The 27,244-nt window shown below is 42.1% G+C and overlaps 1 protein-coding gene across 1 annotated transcript in view; it reads right to left on the bottom strand.

The window, feature by feature from the left end:
• Positions 1-27,244, bottom strand: part of RUNX3 (RUNX family transcription factor 3) — a 145,349-nt gene that overhangs the window by 90,716 nt on the left and 27,389 nt on the right. Inside the window, exon 3 of the mRNA XM_033955781.1 lies at positions 1,589-1,830. Within this exon, the coding sequence (XP_033811672.1) occupies positions 1,589-1,830 (242 nt within the window). The remainder of the gene's footprint in view (positions 1-1,588; positions 1,831-27,244) is intronic.

Genomic DNA, 27,244 nt, shown 5'->3' on the forward strand with positions numbered 1-27,244 from the left:
AAACCATTAATTTAGGATTCCCCGGTCTTCTTGAAAATGGGCTCGACACTGCTACAGCTGCAAAAATACAACACTGCTCTCAAGAAATTACTGAATTTTGGTGCGGGCTGACTTTAATCTTTATTAAACACTGCAATTTGGAGTTGCTGTCATTTGCTAAGTTACTATATTATGTGTCTGTCGTTCACTATTTCAGGTGCTTTTATTCTCAGATCTGGACTTCTCTGGGCATCTTATCTTCCCCTATTTTTGTTCAGGTGTCTTAAGCTTTTGCAACAAGAAATACAAATGATCAGTTGATTGATTTCAAGTTTCCTTGTAACAAAAAATGTTTATAGATAATTATGTGATATTAATTACTCATTGCCACATTTATATTGATATAAATAATCAACTTTTTTCCCCCCTTATCCACTTCAAGAATCCTTTATTCAGGTTTTAGAAATATTAAGTTGGGTTTTAAAAAAATCTGACCTCCCCATTCTGGCCATTAGGAGCTAGTTTAAAAAAAAACCCCTCTCTTTATTCTTCCACAATTTAATGCTTATTTCTGCTTTTATGGCAGAGCCTAGTTTATAATTTCCTTCATTCCTGGGAAATCGTTGGGCTCGGGGAGCGACGTCTCATAAATAAGGCAAAATTGGTGCAATTACTGATCAAACTCATAAAATGGAATGAGAAAGTGAAAAAGCTCATTTTAGGTTTCCAAAGGCAACTTATCTGGGTAGGGTTTTTTTTTGGTGTGTACACTTAGCGGAAAAATCCACATATTCGTGGAAATGGATGTTTTTTTACTTTGCTTTGCACTTTTTATTTCCCCGTTGCTCACATCCCTTGCTTTTTAAGGCTTTTTATCTCAGGTTGATTTCCCCTTTGAAATGTTTTAATATGATTGCATCAAATAGAAACTTAAGTCGCGATTATGTTTTGAGCGGGTGCAGATATATTGCAGGACCACTTAGAATCCTGACAAGGAAAGGAATCTACCTGTCCAAATGAGATTTATCGTAACATTTCCATGAATGCACTCACCAAGTGACTGCTCAGTGTCAAATAAGTTCCTTCTTAACTCTGCTAACCTTGTTAGAATATTGCTGGGGTTGTTGGTTTTTGTTTTTTTCTTATCCTAATATACTACTAGGCACCAATATCTTATATTATCTTATATTAATAGCTGATCTAACTTTGTAACCCTTCTTCCATAATTCTTTTTGTAATCCGCTTTGAACCGAAAGGTAATGGCGGAATAGAAATCTGTAATGTAATTATATAGAACAATTTTCCGAAAGTTCACAGCAAGTCTGAAATTTTTACTAAACCGCAGCTAAAGGATTTTATATATTTGAAAGGGGAAAAAGTGAGCTCCCCTCTATTGCCTACGAAAAGGGGAAACTCAGCTTTTATTTTTTTTAAAAAACAAAAAACCTCTCTGCACCACCTCTGAATTTTGCTAGGGGAGAATCTGATGCTCTTATCTTGTTAGGGAGAGGATGGGGGAATAGCAGCGGTCTCTAATAAGTAGATCTAAATCCCCCCCCTTTTTTTTAATCAAAGGAAGCAATTTGGGGTCTTCTCCCCCCCCCCTTACCTTGAAGGCCACCGGCAGCGTCTTGTTGCACCTCCAGTGCGAAGGCAGCACTGAGCACAGGAAGTTGGGGCTGTCGGTCCGGACGAGCTCCCCGGCGTGATCGGCCAGCACGTCCACCACGGAGCGCCCCTCGGTCCGAGCCCTGGCCGGAGCCACCACGCTCAGGGCGCCGCTGCTCTCTCCCATCTTGCCACAGGGGAAGGACGTGGACGGAGGTGAGAAGCGCCTGCTGGTGCTCGGGTCTACGGGAATACGCATCACAACAGCGGGGTTAGAGCCTGGGAGAGCAGGAGGAGGTCCCGGGGAGAGCGTCGGGGTCCGCTAGAGCTCCCGATCCCCGGCAAGAGAAAGCAAAAGAGTCCAAGGCCAGCTTTAGGCGTCCTTAGAAAGCTTAAAAAGCGTCCATTATCCTGGAGAGAGGATCCTGCAAAGCAGCCAACAGATCTAGAAGTACATTGAGCCGATTAAGGTCACAATTTTGCATTCTTTACAAGCAGAAACATCTCCCCCCCACTCAACATTTCCTGGCTAGACTTTTCAGTCGAATTTTCTCTGTAATCGACACCAGCAGCAAGAAAGGTTTCTTAGACTGGGTGCATCTAATGCATTTCTGCAGTGCAGAAAGCTAAGGTTTTAAGTTTTTTTTATTTTTTGCTTGCTTCAGGATTATTATTTCTCCTCACTCCCCCCTCCCTTCTGTCAGTTACTTTCGTAAGCAGAGTAAAGTTCTTTTTATCACCAATCGCTTCCTATTTATAACGAAAGATACTTGTCAGACCACAGCAGGCTGCGAAAAAGAGAAGTTAGACAGGGTGCTCTATCTTAAGGCTTCCTTCCTGCTGCTCCCTGACAACTTTTCACACGCGAGTCTTAGAACTTAGTAAAATTTTATTTTTTTTATTATTTAAAGAAAGTGCTTGAGTTTAACTCCCTCACTTTAAAAAAAAAAAAAAAAACGCTTTCCCGAAAGTGAATTAAGGAAAGGAGAAAAACCTTCCAAGTTCTCGATTCCCCACCCAAAAAGAAATTTAGAGCATGGAACCCCCAGTCCTTTTGCAAGAAATTTAGAGCATGGAACCCCCAGTCCTTTTGCAAGAAATTTAGAGCATGGAACCCCCAGTCCATTTGCAAAGAGCCTCCTTTTGGCTTCTCTGGTTAACGAAAGTCCATCCTCGAATTCTCTGGCACCCCAAGACCAAAAGTCCTCCGTATTGCCTCAAAGCCTGCAGGAGACCCCGAAAAATGCAGGTCCACACAGTTCAAGTTGCTCCCTCCAAATTCTCTTTTGTTTGTATTTTTTTTTTTGGGGGGGGGGTTCTGCAAAAAAAATGCAAACACCCCCTTTCCCTCCTTGTCTTATTAGAGGCTGGAGAGGACGGTGCACCGCTCGTGCCCTTGCAGAGTCCTCGAGGACTGACAACTACAACGCTGGCTTCGACCCGCCGCTGTCATACACTATTTCACTTAGAGCCTCCACGGGGATGGGCGGGGAACTCGGGCTGCAGAAAAGAGGGAGGAGCCGGGGGGAATGTCGTCCAACGAACGACAGCAGCAGCAGAACGAAAAAAAATAAAATTTCATTCGGATTTTGCAACCGAAGTTACAGAGCGCGCGCTGCTGTTAAATACATTTTTTAAGCTCTTTGAAGATTGGAAGCAACTGGAAATGTTTCTGGGTTTATTTTTCTTTACTGCTGTTAAATTGCAGAGATAAAGCAAGTAGACTAAAGGTTTTCATTTTCTAAACTCAAGGTTTTTTTTTTAAATGTGTTGGTTTTTTTTAATCCACTCAGGCAACTACAATTAACTAAAACCAGCGCGATAACTACTGTATATATTTTCTAAAATGACACAGTAATTAGTGGCCCAGGTTGACTTCTGCCTGGTCTAGTTTTGCTTTTCAGCCAGAATTTCAAGAGGTTATTACATCTGGCCGGTGAGGTATCAAATGGGAGCGATTTCTTTCCAGAAAGAATTTTGTCCACCTGCCAAAACCCATTTCTTAATCTGATAAAAGGGTAACCGAACTGGGCTGTAAAAATATGAGCACAACAGGTTTTCTCCCTTTTGAAAAGATTGACAGACAGATAAATTTTGGAATGCTGTTTGTGTTTTTCTTGGATCAATTAATTCTAGAGTTGTGGTTCCTTCCCCCCAGATGGTATTGTTTCTTCAATGGCACAGGATTTTTAAGAAAGGGGTTAGGGAATTATTTCGTAAATCCTTTATTATAGGTCAAAAATGTATTATACCGCATTGGTTGGAAGAAAGTCCACCTCATTTTGGCATTGGAGGGCAGCGTTTCATGATGACCTCCACATCTTATAAAAAACAGTAAATTTGGGATGACCTGGGAACCTTATATACAGCAATTATCAGTCAGAGCAGGCAGTTTTGGAGTGAACTCATTGCATTTGTAATCAGAAAGTGAAGCACTATTTATTAGTAATATTTGGGAAGGGGGGGATGGGAAGGGGGAGGGAGTGTTGTCAGGTACTTTATCGTGTCTGTATTGTGATGATAATTGATTATTGAGTTTTTTTTATTTTATATGTCTACAATGTATTAACTGAGTTGAGATGATATTCTTTGTAAGATTTTTGTTATGTATATTTTATTTTTTAAAACTCAATAAAAAAAATTATTGAACATTAATAAATGTGATTTATCTATATCTATTTACATAGATGTAGATTATAAATAGAATTCAAATGAAATCATTTTGCGCAGAAGGGTGTCTATCCAAAACCACATTATTTTGAGCATGCAACAGAATAAAGCCTGGAAGTATTTTAAATGTAAAACTGAAACACATGTGTTAGATGGATGACATTTCCACTTCTGGCTGCAACATTCAGGGGGCAGCGGAATATCTTTGTGTTTGCAAGGGCCAGACAAACCAACCTCCAGCAGCCCCCCAATCTCTACAGTTGCTGATGCAGTGTGGCGGGGGGGGGGGGGGGGAGGGGTGCATGGGCCCTATGGTCCCCCATTCAGCTGCCTGATGTGCACACCGGAGAGTGGCAATTTTCAAAATATCATTTTTAATTTTACTTATAGAATCTGAAGTATAATCTTCTTGACCCATTTTTAAGAAGCTGTCTTTTTAAAAATGTGGTTTTAATTTTTTTTTCTTTAAATATTGCAACATAATGGTGTTACAGAGACTGATCCGTGAAAGACACAGTGAAGTTTATCCTCTTATATAAGCATAAAGGGACCAATTAAATATTCCAGAGTGCAGAACGCTCTGTACTTAGATAATAAAGAGCTCCTACTTTGAAAGAAATCTGAGAGAACGAGATGCCCCTTTTGCTAGGCTGTATTTGACTGTCCCTAAAATATAATTCCATTACAGCGCCCATCAATAACACACGCAAGGCAATTCCGGGCCTCGAGAGCCACAGGCAGGTCAGGGTTTTCAAGATCTCCACCGTGAATCTGTATGAGATGGATTTGCACGCACTGCCTCCTTGAGATGCAAATCTATCTCATGCATATTCATTGTGAAAATCCTGAAAAGCCGATTTGATTGCGGCCAAGGACCGACATTTGACGCCCCTGGTTTAGGAGAAAGACAGATAACTTGCCTTTCCCAATACAATACTGTGTCAGACAATTTACATACACTGGGATGAGACTGGATAGGCCATAGTCTTTATCTGGCCTATCCAGTCTGATCCCAGTGTACATGTGCACGAGGGGACATGAAACTTACAAGTTATTCCACACGTTTCTATATAACACATACCTGGGCTTTCCTGATGCCTCACTATTGCTCACAATTGTTATTATTTTTAAAATTTAAGAGTTATTTATTTAAAGTTCTTTAACCTATGTATGCATAATTGTAACAATGGTGAAACTAAAGTAGATAGAATAGAATTGCTAATGAATACGATGGATGTGCTTCTTTTTGAGTGCAATTATTTTTATAAGATAACCAATTTGGTTAAGAAATCTTATAGGCATTTGGATGATAAAAGGGTTGAAATTTTTCCCTGGAAATTAGGCCTTGTAATAGTGGGGCTAGAATTTTGAAACAATTCAATTCAAGGTTTAAACAACAACAAAAAAAAAGTCGAAAGAACTCTGCATGTTTCTGGTGAGATAAGCCGAGTCCAACCGAAAGAAAGTTTAATCATCCTTTCACTCCCGAAAAATTAGCCAGTATGCGACCTGCAACCGGTTCTCCTTTGATGGAACAGTTCTAAACTGCGAGATTTAGGGCAGTTAGGGCTCTAGACGCACTTGCCCTATAGAGAGAGCCTAGAAACATAGCTTTAGCCCCACCCACCCCCACCCTCACCCTCACCACGCCCAGATGCGCCAGCAGGGCCTCTACTGACTGCTCGTGGCCACTAGTTGACGCTGTGGTCACATATTTACTTCGCTCTCCCTCGTCTGCAGATTTATCGTTTTGTCTTTTTTTTTTTTACTTCCCTGTTTTGCCAATTCTTTGGCCGATACAGTAAATCTACAAAATGCACGCAGCAATCACCTAGCACTCTGTCGGGGATTTTTTAAACGTTTAACAAACCCCTAGGAAATTCCGACAATAAAGCACAGCTGAACAATTATGCCGCTCTATTTCTTAACATCAAGTGGTGCTGAGTTTGACTTGTGGCTCTGACAAGCTAAAGATGCTTTATCAAGGCTCTTACCTAATTAATTAAACAAAAAGATAGATTAGCCGGCAATATTTCATTTATGGGCAGATACATCGTAATTAATCTTGTCTTTAGTTTTGAAAATTGTGCTTTTATTTTATTTTGTAATATAAGAGACTTTTTCTAAACATTAAAACCTTTTCACTTTTTTCTTATGTATGTTTGATTTTTAAAACTCAATAAAAATTATTGAACATTAAAACCTTTTCTGCGTGCATGAGATGCCAAGCTGCTGCCCAGTCCCTCCCTCCCCCCCCAACCTGGTTGCTGAAATGAACCTGCAAATATGTGTTTTGTGTGAATTCAAAAGCCCAGGTGTGATTTATGTTGTTCCCTTTCGCAAGAAAATTGGAAATTCCGGAAGAGAGTCAGAAACGTTTGCTATGCATTGTAGAACATATATTAAACCCGGTAAATTATTGCATTTAAGGTTAAAGGACAGAATGCATTAGCTCTTGGTATGCCGATCGCTACCGTTCCCAATTTTTCAGACAGAAAAGCCTAGATTTTCCTGGATAGAACCTGAAGCAGAAAAAGAGCTGAATAAAAGGCACCACGTTTGAACTATTATTATCGATTCCTTTGCAAAAAAAAAAAAAAAATAGGTGATGCGTGGTGCTTCTCTCGTCTCCATTTGCATTTAAATAAATACATTTACTTCAGGCAATTTAATGTTACAAAATTTAAAAAAAAGTTCACCACTGAGCACTGTAATTGAATCTGATTAACCGATTTCAGCAAACCGCTCACTTTCCTACTACGGCTCGATTCACTAACCTTCCTCCAGACCCCATCCGCACCCGATCCGATTTGCGCATGCAAATGAGTAAAAAGGCATGTAAATTTCTTAAGGCATCGATTCATGAAACCATTTTGTCCAAACCAACTGGCCTTTCCGTTCCAAAAAGTTTCGACTGCTGAGGACCAGTCGCTTTACATCCTCACCAATAAATAAAGTTATTATTCCTGCCTAGCCACTGCCCGCGTGCATGTTAAGAACCCCATTAAAAATATATATCTACCCCGCAAAAAATCCAAAATATATCTAAACTTTTAAATATATGTAAACTTTCATGTGCATAAGCGTTAGAAATATTTTCTTGATTTTTTTTTGGGAATACGCATAGCGAGCGCGGTAGTGATAGTACCTTAGCGAGAAAAGGTTGCATTTAATATAACATAGAATTCAAGATGTGTGGATGCATCTGTGCTGGGGACAGGAAACTGGGTCTTATATGTACAGTGGGGGTGTGAGTGGTGAGTGCAGGCACTTGTCCACTTGTTATATGTCTACGTAGAGGTCGGTAGCATTGAATCTTGCTTCTCTTTGGGATTCTGCCAGGCTCTTGTTGGAAGCTGGATCCTGGGCTAGATGAGACACCAATCTGACCCACTATAGCAAATTCTCATGGTCTTAAGTATATGGAAGGCAGAGGGATTTGGCTGAACTTGTTCCCTGACAATCATTACCTCTAGTCCAGGGGTAGGCAATTCTGGTCCTCGAGAGCCAGAGCCAGGTCAGGTTCTCAGGATATCCACAATAAATATGCATGAGATAGATTTGCATCTCAAGGAGGCAGTGCATGCAAATGCATCTCGTACAGATTCATGGTGGAGATCCTGAAAACCTGACCTGGCTCCGGCTCTCGAGGACCGGAATTGCCTACCCCTGCCCTAGTCAATCGCCGAAGCTTATGGCCGAAACCTGCTGTGTCTAATCTAATTTTCAGGAATGAAAGTGGTGGGAAGAGACTCTTCCTTTTTCTGGCTAACATCTTTTCTGGCGCACCTGCTTAACGTGTGCTCTGGGGACACGTGTATCTCTCAAAATATCTTCTTTGCTGTTGCATAGACGCTGGGTCGCTAGACTGCTTTCTTTTTTTTAATCCAAAATATACATATACTGTACTTTTATTTCCTCTGATTATTCGGACTCTACTTATTGTTTTGATTGTATGAAACACAACCTAAGCTCCAACCAGCCTTAGCAGTGCCTCTAAATTAATTTCAAAACAGTTAAGAAAAGCTTTCCCCAAACTGTTCTTAAGCTTGAAATCAAAATTATTTAAACGGGGAAAGGGAGGGAGCTCTATAATCATCTTTATTTAAATTAAGTGTCTAAAATATTGCTCAAACCCTTCGAGAATCCCTTTAGCCATCAGCAACGCCGTCCAAAATTTGTCTCCGAGTTTGTGATAAATGTTTGTTAGAAAGGCTGAACTTAGCTGCTCTTTAAAACGCAGGATATCATCCAGCAAGGTTTCGATTTGCATGTTTCGATAGCTGGACCGAGATTGAATGAATCTAGAGCAGGGGTGTCCAATGTCGGTCCTCGAGGGCCGCAGTCCAGTCGGATTTTCAGGATTTCCCCAATGAATATACATGAGGTCTATTTGCATGCACTGCTTTCATTGTATGCTAATAGATCTCATGCATATTCATTGGGGAAATCCTGAAAACCCGACTGGATTGCGGCCCTCGAGGACCGACATTGGACACCCCTGATCTAGAGTTTCTCTTCCTCAGCAATTAAGCCACATTAGAAGATAATTAGAACGAGCCTTCAACGCGAATGCTCATCGTACCTATTCTAGACTTACTAAGGTGCGCTAGCGGTTTTAGCGTGCGCTGAAATACCACATGCGCTAACTGCTATCACCTCCTTTTAAGCAGGCGGTAGTTTTTTGGCAGTAGTGTGAGCTACACTTGTGCGTGCACTAATAACGCTAGCGTACCTTAGTAAAAGGAACCCTTGATTTTTTTTTTTTTGGTACCAAGGATTTTATATCTATGCTGCAACCTGCCAAAATTGCATGACATATCCATATCAGACCATGAAGCTATATCTAGCATTTTGCATTTTTTTTGCATTTTTTTAGACAATTAATAAAAATCCTGAGTCTATATAGCAAAACAAGCATTCAGAACATCTCCTGCAGTCTTTCAGACATGGCTGCGTTTTTTCTAACAGCGGGACCTGGAGTGACCCGCCTCATATACTCTTTTACCCCCTTTCCCACCTTCCTTTCACCTATCTCAATAAAACAAGACACTTTGTTGGTACAACCTGGCCGCAGCCCTGTTTATTGAATATTAAACATATTCATATAACCTTTTAACATAAATAAGCATATATAAATAACATCCATAAATAACACATTAACAACTACCCATAACAATGGTATCACCATTGTGACCTTGATCCCGAGCTACCATTGGATGCAATTGGCCCCCGACCCCGCCATCTAAGCAGGGGTCCGAGGGGTGGCATGTCCCACACATGCCCCATTATCCAGGGTCATCCGACCCACCAGGCACAGCTCCCAGCCGGCCCACCGCTCATCCCTTGATGAGCCCATTAGCCAGTAGCTCGGGATACCGCCACTCCACCAACCTTGCACACCCTTAAAACCAAAGGGCGGGCGGGTGGGAAAGCTGCTTCGGAGGACCAAAACTGTTCGGGTCCTCCGAGCGCCTTGCCTTTTAACCCCTCCCTCCCGCGATCCTCTTCGGCTGCGACGTCTTCTACTTCCGGCGGACCACCCCCCCCCTCGAGCCCGCTACCCTGACCCCTCCTCTTGCCTAGCTAGTCCCACGGGCGACATGGCGGGCCACCCAGCCCCGCGTTAATGCCGCCCGTCGAGACTAGCTCTCGGGCTTTTTCTTTCCGTGTTACAGTCCAGGTACTGGCGAGAAGCGGAAAATCTAATGGTCTCTTCGATATACAAGAGCTGAAAGATGCTTTAGACGCTGGCTATATAAATTTTAATAGTACGATGCCTGCCGAGGGAGTTCAGATAATAACTGCAGGAAGTTTGATTTTCATAAAGCTTATTATCTTATTGTGCCCCATCCAGTCCCGGTTTAGACTATTCCATCACAGGAGAGGAAGACCCTCTTCCCCTACCTGGGGGGGGGGGGGGGAACCTGCCCAGGAAGGCAAAGGCTGAGGCCAGGCTAAGTAAAAGATTCCCACCGTGGCTATCTTTATTTGCAGAATAAGTTCTCCATTTTGGTTTTGTATTATCGAATGAGACTTTCCTGTGGCCATCCATCAAATTTCGCTTTTTATTTTCTGATGCCGCAAAATCCATCTCTTCTGGGATGTTTTAGTCCCAATAAACAAAAGTAACAATTGGGGTCTGATATAGTATTTTTAATAGAAAGTCTAGAAAAATCTTCTAGGCTACAGTTGGGTTGATTTTTTTTTTTGGGGGGGGGTGCATTCTGGGCTATTTTTTTGCTCATTTGTTTTTGAGAGTGATCCACTGTAATCAGTTTTGCACTGACCCTTCTAGAATCCCTTTAGCCATCAGCAACACCGTCCAAATATTTTAGATACGATGAAATAAGAAATCACCATTTTAGGAGCTGTTCTATTTGCTTTCCTAGTTTGATTTTGCTGGAGATTCTTCTGAGGTAATATTGCATCTTGTTTGTCTTTTCGGCAGTTCTCTTCTTAAGGTGTTTCAGGCATCAGAGAACTGAGAATTCAACGGAAAAATATTTGTTTTGTATTTTTAATTGTATTTCACTATTAAATGCATATTACTAATTACAGCTATACCAGGGCGTGCTGAAGAGTTCTCAGCCCAACCGAGAAGAGAATGACGTGGATATGGTTCGATCAATGATCCGAAACAACGTAAAAACAAACAAACATTAAATTTCGTTTCTGCAAATTGACACTTAATGAAATAAGATGCCACTCTTTTCAGCTAGAGTGACAAAATAATGCTCAGAATTTAGGAAGTTGGTTGGTTGGGCTGAGAACTTTTCAGCACCCCCTCGTATGTAATAAAAGTGAGCCAAGTATAGGGCAATCGAGCCATTGTGACATCACTGATGAGGTTGACTCTTATTGGTGGAAGGAGGCATTATGACATCACAATCTCAGCGCTGGTTACCAGAGACTGAAACTGAAAGTTCTCAGCCCAACCAAGAAGAGAATGATATGGATATGGTCTAATCACTGATCTGAAACAATGCAAAAATATAGAATTTTGTTTCTGCAAATTGACACTTAACAAAATAAGATAACACTCTTTTCAGCTACTGTGGCAAAATAATCCTCAGAATTTGGGAAGCTGGTTGGGCTGAGAACCTTTCAGCACCCCCCCCCCCTATAAGAACATAAGAAACGCCTTCACCGAATCAGACCTTTTTGGTCCATCCAGTCCGGTGACCCGCACATGCGGAGGCCAAGCCAGGTGCTCCCCGATGAAAACCTGTTTACCCGTATCCATCGATGTGATTTGCAAGAAGGTGTGCATCCAACTTGCCCTTGAATTTGTTTTTGGAGTATTAAAGTTTTAAATTCAAGTAGGCTACAATACATAACTACAGTTAATCACATCACACTTTGCTTGAGACCTACAGAGGACATGGGGAGAACTTACTGAGATTTTAGTCATCTTTTTTATCTGTGTGTATAACACTGGGATTTACTTGAGTTTAAGAGGAGCTGGAGGAAAGAGAAAGCTGTTTGATCAGAATGCTACAAATAAATTATGAATTTGTTTTGTATATGCTATTTAGAGCTGGTGCCTCAATTCCCAGGGCATTCCCTGGATCTCAGTAAAGCCAGTACAACTCGACCATCGCTTTTTCAGCTTTTCCGGTAATTATATAGTCATTGCTAGAATGCACCATTTCAATAAATTAACAAACTAACACAATGTCTTTTTTTGTCCGCTATTAACTCCTATCCAGGTTCAGTGTTTCAAGGACAAAATGACCAGGACATAGGTTTCGGCCAGGGGTGTCAAAGTCCCTCCTGGAGGGCTGCAATCCAGTCGGGTTTGAAGGATTTCCCCAATGAATATGCATAAGATCTCGAGGAGGGACTGACACCCCCTGGATTAGGCCGATCCTATCTTTGGAAGCAAGCAAATAGAGTGAACTTCCCTTCTAATGTAACTTCTGCCAGAAAATCACTTTTTACATAATTAAGAGGCTCACTATGAAAGAATATTAATACCCTCTTGGGATGCATTCAGCACCATTACTGTGTTCTCCTGTCTACTACTACTAATCATTTCTTGGGTACACAGCACTGTACACATTATTCGTGACCTTAGAATTACATGGTTCTAACTGTACCGCAATTAGAACCTTATAATCCCATGCATAGACCATGTAATTTCTTCTGAAATGAAGGCATGGTTAAGTTGCAATAAATCCTCGTGAGTGTTGTAACATCTACATGTCAGATAGAACCCGGAAGTTCAAAATACTGAAAATTGTCACTTAGAACCCTGTAATTCTAAGGTCGTGATATGTAGGTACTATCTCTGTCTCTTGCGGCCTCACAATCTGTTTTCTACCTGGGGCAATGAAGTGCCAAGTGACCTGCCCAGGGTCCCAAGAAGGCTGCAGTGGGTGCTTTAGGGTGAGAGGATTAAGAGTTAAAAGCAACCAAAAAAAAAGATGGGTTTTCAGACTGCACAATTTCTGTATTATTACAATGGCAGCTTTATGACTACGGTTTGTTTGGTTTGTGTTATCGTTTAATCAAGAAGGTCCCCGAAAAAACTAACTTTGATTATACAGTACAATAACAGCAACAGGATTAAAATAATACTGGTATCCTGTCAACAGTTTTCCGATTTCAAATGAGAGTTTAGCATAGCCAAGCCTCATTTTTGGAGGTCCTTTTGTGAACATAAGAACATAAGAACTGCCTTCTCCGGATCAGACCTTCGGTCCATCAAGTCCGGCGATCCGCACACGCGGAGGCCCTGCCAGGTGTACACCTGGCTTAATTTATAGTCCACCATATCCTTATATGCCTCTCTTAAGGAGATATGCATCTAGTTTGCTCTTGAAGCCTAGGACGGTCGATTCCGTCATAATCTCCTCTGGGAGGGCATTCCAGGTGTCAACCACTCTCTGAGTGAAGCAGAACTTCCTGACATTAGTCCTGAACCTGTCCCCCCTTAGCTTCATTACATGTGCTCGATGTACTGTTTGATTTGAACAGCTTTAAGGTGTAGGAAGGTGTGGTCCTTGTGGTTTACTGTCCACTTAAGCCAGCTGTTGACTTTGGAAAGTCACTGGGCTACCTAACTCCTCTGGGTTCACGGATAATCCGTGCAAACAGATTCAAGACTTACTAAGAGCTTGTCTTTGTATAAGCTTTAATTTATAAAATCATTGACTTAGCTTGTGTGTTCACCCAATTAAGTAACCACAGGTTGTCAACACCTGAGGTAACAGGTAATGATACTTTTCATCCAGGCATGTAAATTTCTTCAGTAGAAGGGCACATTGAACAGGGAAAATAGTGAAAAAGGTACCTTTCCTTATACAGCCTGTAAAGGATACAGGGGTGTCCAACCTGCGGCCCTGTGAAGTATTTTGTACGGCCCCGGTCGAGGGCAATGCAGTGTTTTCCTCTGCTGCCCCCGGGTGTTTACCGTCTTGACGGCTCCCTCCCCTGTCTTGCTGCAGCGTTTGCGCGGCCCCAGAAACATTTTTTTCGGCCATTGCGGCCCAGGGAAGCCAAAAGGTTGGACACTCCTGATCTAGACCAAGGGTTCTCAGCCCAATCCCAAGGAGACCTCTAGCCAGTCAGGATTTCAGGATGTCCACAATGAAAATGGACTGCTATCATTATATGCAAATCTATCTCATGAATACTCGTACCAGGGGCCACAGAAAAGTTCTCAGCCCAACCAAAAGAGAATGAAACTTACAAGTTATTCCACACTTTTCTTAACACTTTTTGTTTCAATGAGGCAAATGCATCTAATAAATGGGCACAATTTATAGGGAAACCAAGCCATTGTGACATCACCATTGAGGTTGGCTCTTAGGCATTGGTGGAATGAGGCATTATGACATCACAATACGAGGGGCCAATGAAAATTTCTCAGCCCAAGCAAGAAGAGAATGAAGTGAAGCCATGAAACTTACAAGTTATTCCACAGTTTTCGTTTCAATGATGTGAAATGAAGTGTCAAAAAAGTGTGAGCGAACCTGCAGCCATTTTCTGCATCGGGTCGGCAAATCCGATCATCACTAAACCAGTCAAAACTGGCTTAGCAACGATCATTTGAGGATTGCTGACTTTAGTGCATCTGGGCCTAGCAGTCTTATTTGAGAGATTCACAAACCTTTTCTGGGGGACAATCTGTTAGTCCGGTTTTCAAGATATCCTAAATGAATATGTATGAGACAGATTTGCATACCATGGAGGCAATGCACGCATAACTATCTCATGCATATTTACTCTGGACATCCAGAAACCCCTAATGGCTGGGAGACCCCAGAATAGCTTTAGAGACGTCTGCATTAATTCACACTGTCTTAAAATTACTCCTTTATGAAGTGATTCCACCTCTAACCTACTGTTTTAAATCAAAGTGTCCTTTATTGGTCTGTGTGTATTGTCTGCCCCTAATGACCTTACCTATTCAAAAAAGCAAATTTGGAAGAAGAGAGTATAGGTTTCAAAGTTGGTGGCCGAAATATAAACAACCTGCGCTATGCCGATGATACAACACTCATCACCAACATCAAAGAAGACATGTTGTATTTACTAAGAAAAGGTAAAGCCAAAAGTCATTATATGTGATTAGAACTGAACATGAACAGGACAGAGATCATGAACATGGAAAATGATGAAGATTTTGAGCTTGAAGGCGATAGAATAGAAGTTGTAAAGGGTTTCAATCTTTTGGGCTCTTTCGTAAACAAAGACGCATCTATAAGGGAGGAAATACTCCTCAGAATAGCACTTGGTCGCTCTTCAATGATGGCTATCGACAAAGTATTCAAAGGCAAGGAGGTAACACGCCAAATGAAGATTAGATTTGTCCACGCTCTCATTTTCTCAGTGGTCAGTTACGGATGCAAAAGCTGGACACTACGGAAACAAGACAGAAAGAAGATTGACTCATTTGAGCTTTGGTGCTGGAGAAGGATTTTAGGCGTGCCACGGACCGCCAGAAGAACTAACAAATCGATTCTGGAAGAGATCAAGTTGGCTACATCACTCGAAGCCCGAATGATGAAGCTACGACTGTCTTATTTTGGTCACACCATCAGAAGAGAAAGATCGTTTGGGAAGATCGAAGGAACCAGGCGAAGAGGGCGACCTAATCTAATCTAATCCTTAGGTTTGTATACCGCATCATCTCCACGTGACCTACAATCAGATGGATGGACATGTTGAAAACAATCACGGGGATGACGCTGGAGGACGTTTACGGACTAGCACAAAACCAATTTCTTTTTAGGTCCGCAATTCATTAAGTCGCTAAGACTCAAGCATGAGCCAATGGCACCTAACATCAACAGTGGCCAGATAAGCTCTATGGAGCAGGCACAATCTCCTTGCTGTCTTCATAAAACAGTGTTGTAATATTTATTTTTTTTAAATAATTCTTTATTGATTTTTAAACAAGAATAGTGTTATATAAATAAAAGAACAGTATATTATTGCATTCAGTCATAACACTAATATCTATATAGATAGAACTATTATTCAATAATTACATTATTTTGCATATAATAATAACATAAGAACCAAGTAAATAATATAATATGAAACCAAGTTACCTAAAATATCATTATCAATATTTCCTCCCAACCCCCCAACCCCCTACCCTCCCTGGATGTGTAAAGATAAATAAACCAATAAAAAAGTAAGACAAAATACAGTATTATATTTGTACAAATGTAGTCAATGGGCACCAAATTTTGTTGAATATTCCACTAAGTCCCCTACACTCTGCATTAATTTGTTCATATTTGTATATAGTACACATATTCACCCACCAGAAAGTATAATTTATTCTATCATGATTCTTCCAATTACTTGTAATCAATTGAATGGCTATACCTGTAAGAATTAAAAATAGACGACTTTTATACTTATCTAAAGTGGGTTTAACATGTAAAATTGTTCCACAAATTTTAGCCTCATATGTTAATGGACTATTTGAATCTAAAACTAGATTAATTTGTCCCCATATGGATTTCCAAAATATTAATATAAATATTGTAATATTAATCATTATTATGTACATACTGTTCTTATGTCACGAAGATCAGAGATTCTTTAAAATGGATTACATCAACTTTAATTTATTATTTGGATTTAGCTTGGCTCCTTTTTCAATAGTATCTCAACATGAGTTACATATATTAATGACCTACTGAGCTAGTAAGCTTCCAGCACTGCTGAGGACAGCAGATGAACAACTGAGGCATCTAGTCACCTGGGCTCCGGAGAAAACCTAGATAAACCTATCAGTATAAAGTGGCTATAAAGGAAATTCATAACCAGGAAACGACAGAACCAGAGATCAGGGCATATTTTCAGCCGTCTCTTTCTGAGAGGGGGGGGGGGAATTCCCGTGTCTTTTCCCATTGCTAAAACCAAGGAACTACAGATCCCAAAATGCTTAGAGGCAAACTTTTAGGAAACCAGGGGCCATCTGCAGCCTTGGCCCTTGACCCCAGAAAACAGTCCACAGTAGAGCAAGCCCACGAAAACAGCAAAGCAGAAAAACACAGTGGGGATGGGGCAACGATCTCTTCAGCGGCAAAGAAGGAGATCTATCAGCAAAGTTGATGATGTCCATTCGCAGTGGTCAAACACTTTGAAGCATTTTTTCGCCGTTTGGCTTGTTTCGCCGCAACATCTTGACCATGTGACCCCTGATGTAGGCCTCGTTGACGCCGAAACACAGCGCTGTGTCGGGCCAATTTTACTGCGAATGGACATCATAAACTTTGTTGCTATCTATCCTCCTTTGCTGCTTGATTTGGAGAGGCCGCTGTCCGATCCCCACTGTTTTTCTGTCTCGGTCTTTGACTACATCTTATCTATCCTATTTTCACATATGCTATCTGTGCATTACACACATTTTATGCATCCCCTGCACACTATATGCATGGGCATGCTATACCAGTGTATTTTCACCAAGAGGTGCTAATTACAAAATGCGCATATTTGGTTTTAAAGTTTTTTTTCCACATTTTGGGCTCCTTTTACAAAGGTGCGCTAGCGTTTTTAGCGCATGCTAGCCGAAAAACTACCGCCTGCTCAAGAGGAGGCGGTAGCGGCTAGCACGCGCAGCACGCTATACCGCACGTTAAGGCCCTAACGCACCTTCGTAAAAGGAGCCCTTTGTGCGCTAATAATGCCTGCAAAAACCTAAAAAGGAAAAACCCTTAAAAACAAATAAGAACATAAAAACTGCCATCTCCGGATCAGACCTTATTTTGCAATTACCATGTATCAGAGAGATAAACTGCTATAGCACATGTTATATTCGTGGGCGTGTTACAGAAGTTTATTATTGCATAGGCGCACATTTTGCCCGTGTTAAATGCGTGGGCGCGTTCTATGCGTGGGCGTGATATATGTGTACAAATACAGCCATCCTCAGGGTTTATCCTCGTTTCCTCTCCTCCCAGTTGCAAACTTCTTTACGATCAAAGAGCGTCAACAGATTGTGAATGTCCTGATTCAGTCAGATGCACGGACCCTGTTGAGCAGCCCCCGTACACTGGGCTTCTGATAGCCCCTCGCCACCTGTAATTATCTTCAGCTCTTTTGAAAATAGGAAACAAGACAGCTTGTTCCTGCGCATAAGAATATGACAGCGCCATTTCATGTGGTTGCTTCTGGAATGCTGTTATTCATTCCTGTCTGCAATAAGAACCACATGTATTTATTTTTGAAAAAACTACAAAAACTTTACACTTAAGAAATCTTTTTGAAAATGTTTTGTATGCATGGTGGAGATTTAAGCTAAAAAGAGTTTTAAACAGTTCATTCTCGCTGCATCTGGTTTGTATTGTATGAAAATACTAGCGAAATGTTCAGATGATGGGAAGGAGCGCTTTAAAATCTAAGATAAAGAAAAAGCACGAAGCAATCTGCATTAGTTGACTGGCTTTGGGAGCTGGTGAAAACGTTTCAAATGAATTCAATAAAAAGAAAGCTCAGCTTCTATAATTATTTTTTTGCGTTTTGCCTTTTATTTCGTTATATCCAAGCGAACACGTCATCCACTTTGCAAATACAAATCCTTCTACTTTTTAACAAGGCCCTTTTACCAAAAGTTAGCACGCGCTCATGAAATTGGTGCACACTAAGGCCCGGGTTCTCTAACTGGCGCCAATGTGGGCGGCCGCCTTAAAAGTGGCCGCTGATCGTGCGCCAAGCACACAGAAAGAGAATCCGAGCCTGAGGGGCCGATTCTGTGAGGGCAGATTGAAAAGTAATTTAGGCGTGCAATTTATAGAATGGGGTGCAGGACAGATCCACGTGTAAACCCTAATGCGTGCCAATTAACACCAATTATGGATCATTAATAGCTCTTTAATTAGTTTGCATGTAAATCTGGGATCCACACCCAAATTAGGGTACCCAAATAACTGTCCTGAGCATCACTGGGGGGGGGGGGTGGACCTGGGAGCAGCGTGGATGGGTCAGGGCACGCCTAGCACTTACATGCATGGGTTATAGAATGCTAGCGGTAACACACGTAACTCACAGCAGTTAGGCACAAGCATTGAGCTTGGCTAAGTGTTCACACCTACAGTTGGGTGCGTAACTGCAGACTTATGCCAGCGTTCTATCATGGAAATTACATTCATAATTGCTGACGCAAAAATCATGCTTAGTGTGCATTAGAGAATGACACGGTGACAAAATTCATCACCGTCCCCGTCCCCGCAGATAACTGCGGGAAACCATCTTCATGCCATTCTTTAAGGAGAGAGAGAAGAATCAGAGTCTGAATGGCCACAACCACTGACCCACAAGCTTTGCTTTGAAGAATGCTGGTGTAGAAGGACTGAGGTTGAGAATGACAGTCTCTGGTATCCAGAGCAGATATTGTGATGTCATAATGCCTCATTCCACCAGTGCCTAAGAGCCAATCACATCAGTGATGTCACAATGGCTTCATTATCCTTGGCTCACATAAGAATAAGAGTATGAATGGCCACAACCACTGACCCGCAAGCTTTACTTTGAAGAATGCTGGTGTAGAAGGACTGAGGTTGAAATAGACACTAGAAAATGAGATGGGATTATTTCCTGCGGTTATCCACGGGGACGGGAATGGTGATGAATTTTGTCACCGTGTCATTCTCTAGTGTGCATCATCACAGCATCTACCTTTAAATGAGCTGTAGAGAAATACCCCTACTTCCTTTAGTGATAAGAAACTACTTCACGGAACAAGACTTTGCCCAACTACTCTTCGCCCTTGTCCTTACACGCCTGGATTGGTAGAAAACTGGAACGCTCTTCCGGAGTCTGTCACAGGGGATAACACCCTCAAAAAAAGGGATTCAAGACAAAGTTGGACAGGTTCGTACTAAAGCAGAACATACGCAGGTAGGGCTGGTCTCAGTTGGGGCGCTGGTCTTTGACCAGGGGACCGCCACGTGAGCGGACTGCTGGGCACGATGGACCACCGGTCTGACCCAGCAGCGGCAGTTCTTATATTCTTATAACACTTTATTCAACGCTCTAACGGCAACCCCCTCCCCCCCCACTAAATGACTAGAGTAGGGTTACCAGATTTTCCGTTTGGAAAATCTGGATCCCTAGACCCCATTATGCCCCATTCCCGCCCCCAATCCTGCCCAAGCTCTACCCCAGCCCCACCGCCCGCTCTTGTCGGGCAGGGGTGCATCTGTGCGTGCGCGGATGCGATGCCATGATATCAAGTGCACATGCGCATGATGTCATCGCATGACATTCACGCATGCGCGGAGGCGCTCCTGCCCGACAGTGATTTGTTCCGAGCTTTTTAAAACCCGGACAAAGTGACGGGTTTTGAAAAGCCATCCGGATCCCTGGATACATTCTCAAAAGGAGAACGTGTCTGGGGAAATTCGGACGTATGGTAACCCTAGACTAGAGCGAGTTCAAAATGCAGCAATAAGACTCCTGAAAAACCTACAAGCCCATGACCCAGTCTCTCCAGCACTGATATTGGCCCACTGGCTGTCCAGAACCAAACACGGCATTTTCAAAGGCCTAGTGTTGGCAGATAAATACCTCTACAACATGACATGACACCCAAATACTTCTCAGACAAACTTCCTCTCCTACGCTCCCAAGATGAAATATGCCTACATACACCATCAGGACACTCCTTCCAGCTCCAGAAAGCCTGGAAACAATCCTATCAAACCTCTGGAAGAGCCTGTCTCCTCATATCAGAGTCCTTAAAGGACTTCTTAGCTTTTGAAAAGCTGTAAAATCCTCCCTCAACCCTTCACTAGTAATCCTATATGAAGATATATTGCAACTCTATGTTGTAACACTGTGAATGCAAACTGACACCAGTTCTGAGCTGTTTGGGAAGGACAGGACATAAATAAATATACTCCTTGTAATAGTGTCCCCCCTAAAGCACAAAGCAGGATGCAGCTTGCTCTAGAGATAATTCCAATGCACTTTTACTCAGTCACCACAATCTGCAGCTTGATTTAACCCTTTGATCAGATGTCCTGGCAGGGCCTCTACTAGAGATCCTTCAAACAGAAAAGAACTGGGAGCTGAATTCAGGTTTCCTCATAACATACAAGTACCACCACAAGTTGATACTGGAGAATTATAACCTAAATGGAGGAAAATATCTCAGATTCACCACTTAGGGAACATGTATCGTTCTCCCTAAGAATATTGTGGTGATGAATATCTGTCATTGATCAAAAAACCTCCATCCTATCCCCAAAATATTTTAATTTTTTTGATTAATATATTTATATACTTTCTTATCTTTTCTTTCTTAAATTCATATTAACAATTAAATAAGTGCAGTAGAACTTTTTGAATTATCATCCACAACAAATAAGTGTTGGTTTTCCGCACTTGAGTAATTGCACTTATTTAATTCTTAATATGAATTTAAGAAAGAAAATATAAGAAAGATAAGAAAGTATATAAATATATTAATCAAAAAAATATTTTGGGGATAGGATGGAGGTTTTTTGATCAATGATAGATATTCATCACCACAATATTCTTAGGGAGAACGATACATGTTCCCTAAGTGGTGAATCTGGGAACTTTCCCTCCATTTAGGTTATAATTCTCCAGTATCAACTTGTGGTGGTACTTGTAATTGATTTGTTGATACATATTTTTCACCATCTTTTTTGATTCCACATAACATAGCCAGAGTCCTAGAGTTATTTTTTGAATTAAAAATTTTCCTCACCATTAGACTAAGCAGTAGTAAATAATCGTAAGACCTATTTGGTGCATCTGGCCCTTTGTGAGTAATAAACACATAATATGTCCTTTGTCTATGTCCTTTGAGGTCCTCTTCCTGCGGGCTTTCTTCTTCTTCCACTCGTGGGTGGCTCTTGGGCATGTTTTGCATCGAGGTGCCTAAATTGGACTTAGGCGCCTAACTTTGGCCGTGATTCTGTAAATGGCGCCCAGCTCAAGATGGCAGGTGCCACGTTCCTTGACGCCTTTAGGCGCCATTTAGAGAATCGTGGCCATGGCATTTCCCCACTCATTCTATAAACTTCCGCACCCAACCTGACAAAAGTTGCACAGAAGAAGGCCAGTTACACATGTTATTTAAGTGAATAATGGAATGCTAATTGGATGTAACAAGCAATCGTTGGTTGTAATTGGTTCTAATTAGCAATAATTAGCAGCAGTGGCATAGTAAAGGGAGGACTGCCCTGGGTGCTTTCTTCAAATGGGGTGCCAGCGTCTCTCCTCCGCTCCGTCCTTCGCATGCCAGTGACGTCAGACACTCCCAACCCAATAGCTTACTTCCAGGTCCTTTCTTTCCTACCCTTTCCCCATCATCTGTCCCCACATCATCTCCCTCCTGCCTTCCCCCTATGTGAACTATTCTCTGATCCTCTCCTAGTCTTCTATTCTCTTTCTCACCTCCACCTCTCTGTCTCCCCCCCTTCCCTTGCCCCCTTCTCTCCCAGTGGCTGACCAGCAGCAGCCGCATCTCTCCCCCTACCCAATATCTTTTTCTCTCTGTCTCTCTTCCCCCCTCTACTTTTTTGTCAGCAGCTGCTCTCTTCTCCACTCCAGCTCACAACAGCCTCTCTCTAACCTCCCCCCCCCCACCACCATAACCTTGTCTGGCAATAGCTACCTTTTCTCTTTGTTCAAGTTTATTAAGTATTACGTCTAGGCGATTTCCACAAGAATATAAATTGTTACAAACACAGGGGGAATCACATTAGGACATGTAATCAGTAGGACAAATTAAATAGAGACATAGAAAGGGGGGGGAAGCGAATAAATACAATATTCAAATAAAATAAAAAAAAGTCAAACGTGCGTACACATAAGGGGGGGGGGACGGAATAGTGCATTCCGTAGAAACTGCATCCTTAAATAGAAAAGTCTTTAGATTTGTCCTATATATGGCTAAGGAGGATTAATTCCTGATATAGCCTGGAAGTATGTTCCATAAAGTGGGGGCGACTTACAATGAAATAGATGGAGAGTTCCCCCCACTTTCCTTTTGTTTTATAGATTTATCTAGTTTCGTCCAGTCTATATTTTAGCGCGCGCTAAACCCGCACTCTGCGGCTAGAACTAACGCCAGCTCAATGCCCTAACACGGCTTAGTAAAAGGAGTCCTTAGTTTAATAAATGTTTCCCCCTTTTTTTGTGTGTAAAACATGTTAGATTTTATGATTAGCGTTTTATCAAAATTTTAATAAACTTGGGAGTCCCTGTAGTGACGTGACAATGTATCATTTTCCCTGTTCTCTTACACATGTGCCTACTTGGGCTTAAACATCCAGCTGGGAATGTTATCTATGCATTTAGTTATTCAGATATATCTATATATATAAAATCGGAGGTGTGTGTGTGTGTATGTGCCGCGATCACGCAAAAACGGCTTGACCGATTTGAACGAAACTTGGTATGCAGATCCCTCACTACCTGGGGTGATATGTTCTGGGGGTCTCGCGGCCCACCTGCACACGTGGGCGGAGCTACAAACAGAAAATCAGATTTCACCCATTCATGTCAATGGAAAAAATGTAAAAAGCTGCCATTTTCACAGTAATTCAAAAACAGCTTGACCGCTTTGAACGAAACTTGGTATGCAGTTCCCTCACTACCTGGGGTGATATGTTCTGGGGGTCTCGCGGCCCACAACTCTATGTTGCTTGCTCAAGGGTGGGTTCACCCAAGAATTTATATGTTCTTGCTCCAGGAGGTGAAACTAAAAATGTTGTTTATAATCACGTTTTGCGTTAGTTGTATTGTATTCATTTTGTCAAATATTTCACATTATAATTTGAATATTGTACTTTTTATTAAGCTGTAAAAAAATAATTTCATTCACCACTATAAAGTATCTTTATTTGAATCCATTTACAGTGTTATTGCTATAATTAAATACCCGTGCAACGCCGGGGCATCAGCTAGTTTACTATAATGCTTTTTGCATAAAATAACTATCCTAGTGGAGTTTGTTTTTCCCAGTTCCCTGGGCTTCGAGTGCAAGTCGTGCACTCACCAGGTGGGAGTGGGAGTGCCACAGATCAGCAAAGGGACCTCTTGTCACTGTTTTTATTTCTGTCACTCCGACGGACTGTGGCTTAAGATGCCCCTGACGTGCAACAAAGCAGCTTGACACATGGAACCGAAAACCACAGGGCTGTGATCCTGTCTGCCTCTCAAACACGAAAACCTACTTGAATGAACAAACTCATCTTGACATTTCCTTTTCTGGGAGTTTCGACATTATTCAGGCTGCAGAGAGGCCAGAAATGTCAGGCACTGTTGAAAAGAGACCCTTGGCGGGAGGGGTGAGAGAGGATTTAGGTCTATTGACATGACTGGGGCTCATTTAGAAATTAAATTGTCCCAGTCATTTTTCTTTTTTTATCCCTTATATCCTCTTACTTCTTTGGGTCTCTGGGTCAAGTGGATCCAGAACTGGGATCTGACACTATGGGCTAGATTCACTAAACTTACCAATTCTGTCCCGACAATCACAAAACCAGTTTATTGGTTTTGCGATCATTTCCTGACCTCGATCCGATTCATTAAACAGTTTCCTGATCAATCTCCAATCCACCCATGCAAATGAGGGCACATGGCATGTTAAAAGTAGGAAGCCATCGATTAAGCAGAAGAAGAAATACTGATTGGGTTTGCCTATCCGAAAAGAACCGACTGCTACAAGAACTCCCGCAGAATTCAACTTTTCGCCTTCCCCTCCTTAAAACTATGCCACTCCAAAAAATTCCTTGACAAAACCTTCGCCTTCCAGGCTGCCAAGCTAAACCCATGGCTAGCCCAAATGGTCCTCAAGGCCCCCAACTACCTCGGCTTTAGAAAATTACTCAAAACCCACCTCTTCCACGGCCAGGACCCTTAATGCCCCTTCTTAACTAACTAAAACCCCTCCCCCCTCCTCTACTGAACTACCTCACCCCCCCTTGACCTACTCTTTCCTACTTCTTCCAACCTCATCTACTTCGTTGTCCGCAACTTTGATCAATTGGTATTGGACCGCTTGTAACTCTGTTTAATTGATGTGAACCGCCTAGAACTCCCTGGGTATGGCGGTATACAAAAATAAAGTTATTATTATTATTACCCTTGCCAACTTTCCTTCCCTCTTCCGCCCTGAAATATCAGTATCGAGGTTACAACCCCATATATAACAACCATCAAAATAAAAAATAAAAATGTAAAATATCTTTTCATAGGCGTAAAAATTCCTTTTTTATATATTCTGTAAAAAGCGCATTGCAAGCCCGCAGTTTTAAACCACGGGTTTAAAGCGTGTTCTGTTCGATAATCTGGCTACGCAAAATAATTCACTGCGTCGGTCACAAATCGATCCTTTTTAAAAATGTCCAACTCGTAGAGCCGGCAAAAGTAAACTGCAGCCAGCCCCTCCCCCTTTCGAGCTCGCTTGTGCTTTGCTGCCAATGATGTGCGGGAATATACCCTGCCCACTAACGCCCTAGCAAGGGCGAAGAGCTAGCGCACGTGTATATTGCATCAATAATCAACAAGGATGCTCTGCGCATGCATTTCGATCGCTCTTACAGCGATCGGTGGGATCGCTAATAGGGCGTCTCGATCAGATCATTTGCATGCAGAATCTGTAGTGAATCGGTCGCTATGCAAAACTCGGCCAAGAATCGCCCAATAACAATCCAGATCGGTAAGTTTAGCGAATCTAGGCCTATGTGCTGTACTTCATTTTATATCTCCCCCCGCCCAATCTGTTTAATCTAGTCTTTGCCAGAACAGTCCTCAATTGAGGGCTCCTTCCAGAAACCTGCAATCATGGGCAGTGGCGTATTATGGAGGGGTGGGGTTATGCCCCGGGCGCCATCTTGGTGGGGGCACCGACAACCATCCTCCTTTCTGACCTCCCTGCCGTGCGCATGTACACCCCTTTCCCTTCCCTCGTACCTCTTTAATTTTCCCGGTTCAAGCAGCATCGCGAACTTGCTGCCTGCGTCAGTGTTAGCGCTGTCTGACGTCACTGGCATGCGAAGGACGGAGCGGAGGAGAGACGCTGGCACCCCATTTGAAGAAAGCACCCAGGGCAGTCCTCCCTTTACTATGCCACTGCTGCTAATTATTGCTAATTAGAACCAATTACAACCAACGATTGCTTGTTACATCCAATTAGCATTCCATTATTCACTTAAATAACATGTGTAACTGGCCTTCTTCTGTGCAACTTTTGTCAGGTTGGGTGCGGAAGTTTATAGAATGAGTGGGGAAATGCCATGGCCACGATTCTCTAAATGGCGCCTAAAGGCGTCAAGGAACGTGGCACCTGCCATCTTGAGCTGGGCGCCATTTACAGAATCACGGCCAAAGTTAGGTGCCTAAGTCCAATTTAGGCACCTCGACGCAAAACATGCCCAAGAGCCACCCACGATCCATCGCCTAACCGCACCCACTTTCTGGTGGTTGCCTACCCGAATGTCATAGGCGCCTGCCAAGTTAGGCATCTACTACCCAATTAGCTTTAATTTTTGGCAATTAGGAGCTCATTATGGCTCATCGGCGCCAATTAAGCTTTCTAAAGAATAAGTCAGGTGCCTGGACCGGCTAAGCATGCCAATCGAGGACCCTAGCGTTAAATGTCTTTGATAGAATCTGGGCCTAAGTGAATATTTCACGTTGATGACAAAACCGCATTTTAAATATTCATTAGAGAAAATCAGGTAGTTGTAATAAAAAGAGCTCCAACGCAAAGAAGCAGGAGGCATTGGGGGGGGGGGGGTCAAACAGCAAATAAAATTTTCCCTGAATAATCTTGAGTGGCGTCTTAAGGGCCATGGCGGCCAGCAAGTTTCAAGTTTAATTAATTTTAATATACCAACCATCGACATGCACCTGTCCGGTTTACAATGCTAAAAATGAAAGGTTAAAATAAATTTTTATTGGGGGGGCGAAATGTGAACATTAAATAGACAAATTACAAATACGAACATGAGCTGGAGGGGAAAGTGAATAATTACATCATTAAAAACAAATTAATTAAAGGGAAGGGGAGAGGATAAAACGCCAGGAATGGGGATCGCTTCTTAAAAGCGGTTTGTGTTTATTTTGCAGGTTGTTGGAAAGTCAATATTTAGACGCTATGGTATGCGTCTTGGAATAAGAACGTTTTTAGTTTAGTCTTCAATTTGTCGAGTGAATTTTCGAGGCGGAGTTGAGGTGGCATGGCGTTCCATAAAGTTGGAGCTAACTAACGGAAAAGTTAGTTTTTCTAGTGTAGTAGAATTCTTTGACGGAAGATATGGTCAGTAAATTCTGATCTGCCGATCTAAAGGTCCGGGGAGGGCAAAAGGGGATGATGAGTTTATCAAAAAAAAGATGGGAGATACGAAAGTTTGATTTTAAAGACCAGCATTAAAGTTTTATAGGTGATGGGTAGCTGGTGAGCTTCTCGCAGAAGAGGAGTGACATGATCATATTTCCCAACCTTATAGATAAGCAAAATTCTCCAAGAAGAAAAGTA

Source organism: Geotrypetes seraphini, chromosome 8 (genome assembly GCF_902459505.1).
Source record: "Geotrypetes seraphini chromosome 8, aGeoSer1.1, whole genome shotgun sequence".
Taxonomy (NCBI): Eukaryota; Metazoa; Chordata; class Amphibia; order Gymnophiona; family Dermophiidae; genus Geotrypetes; species Geotrypetes seraphini.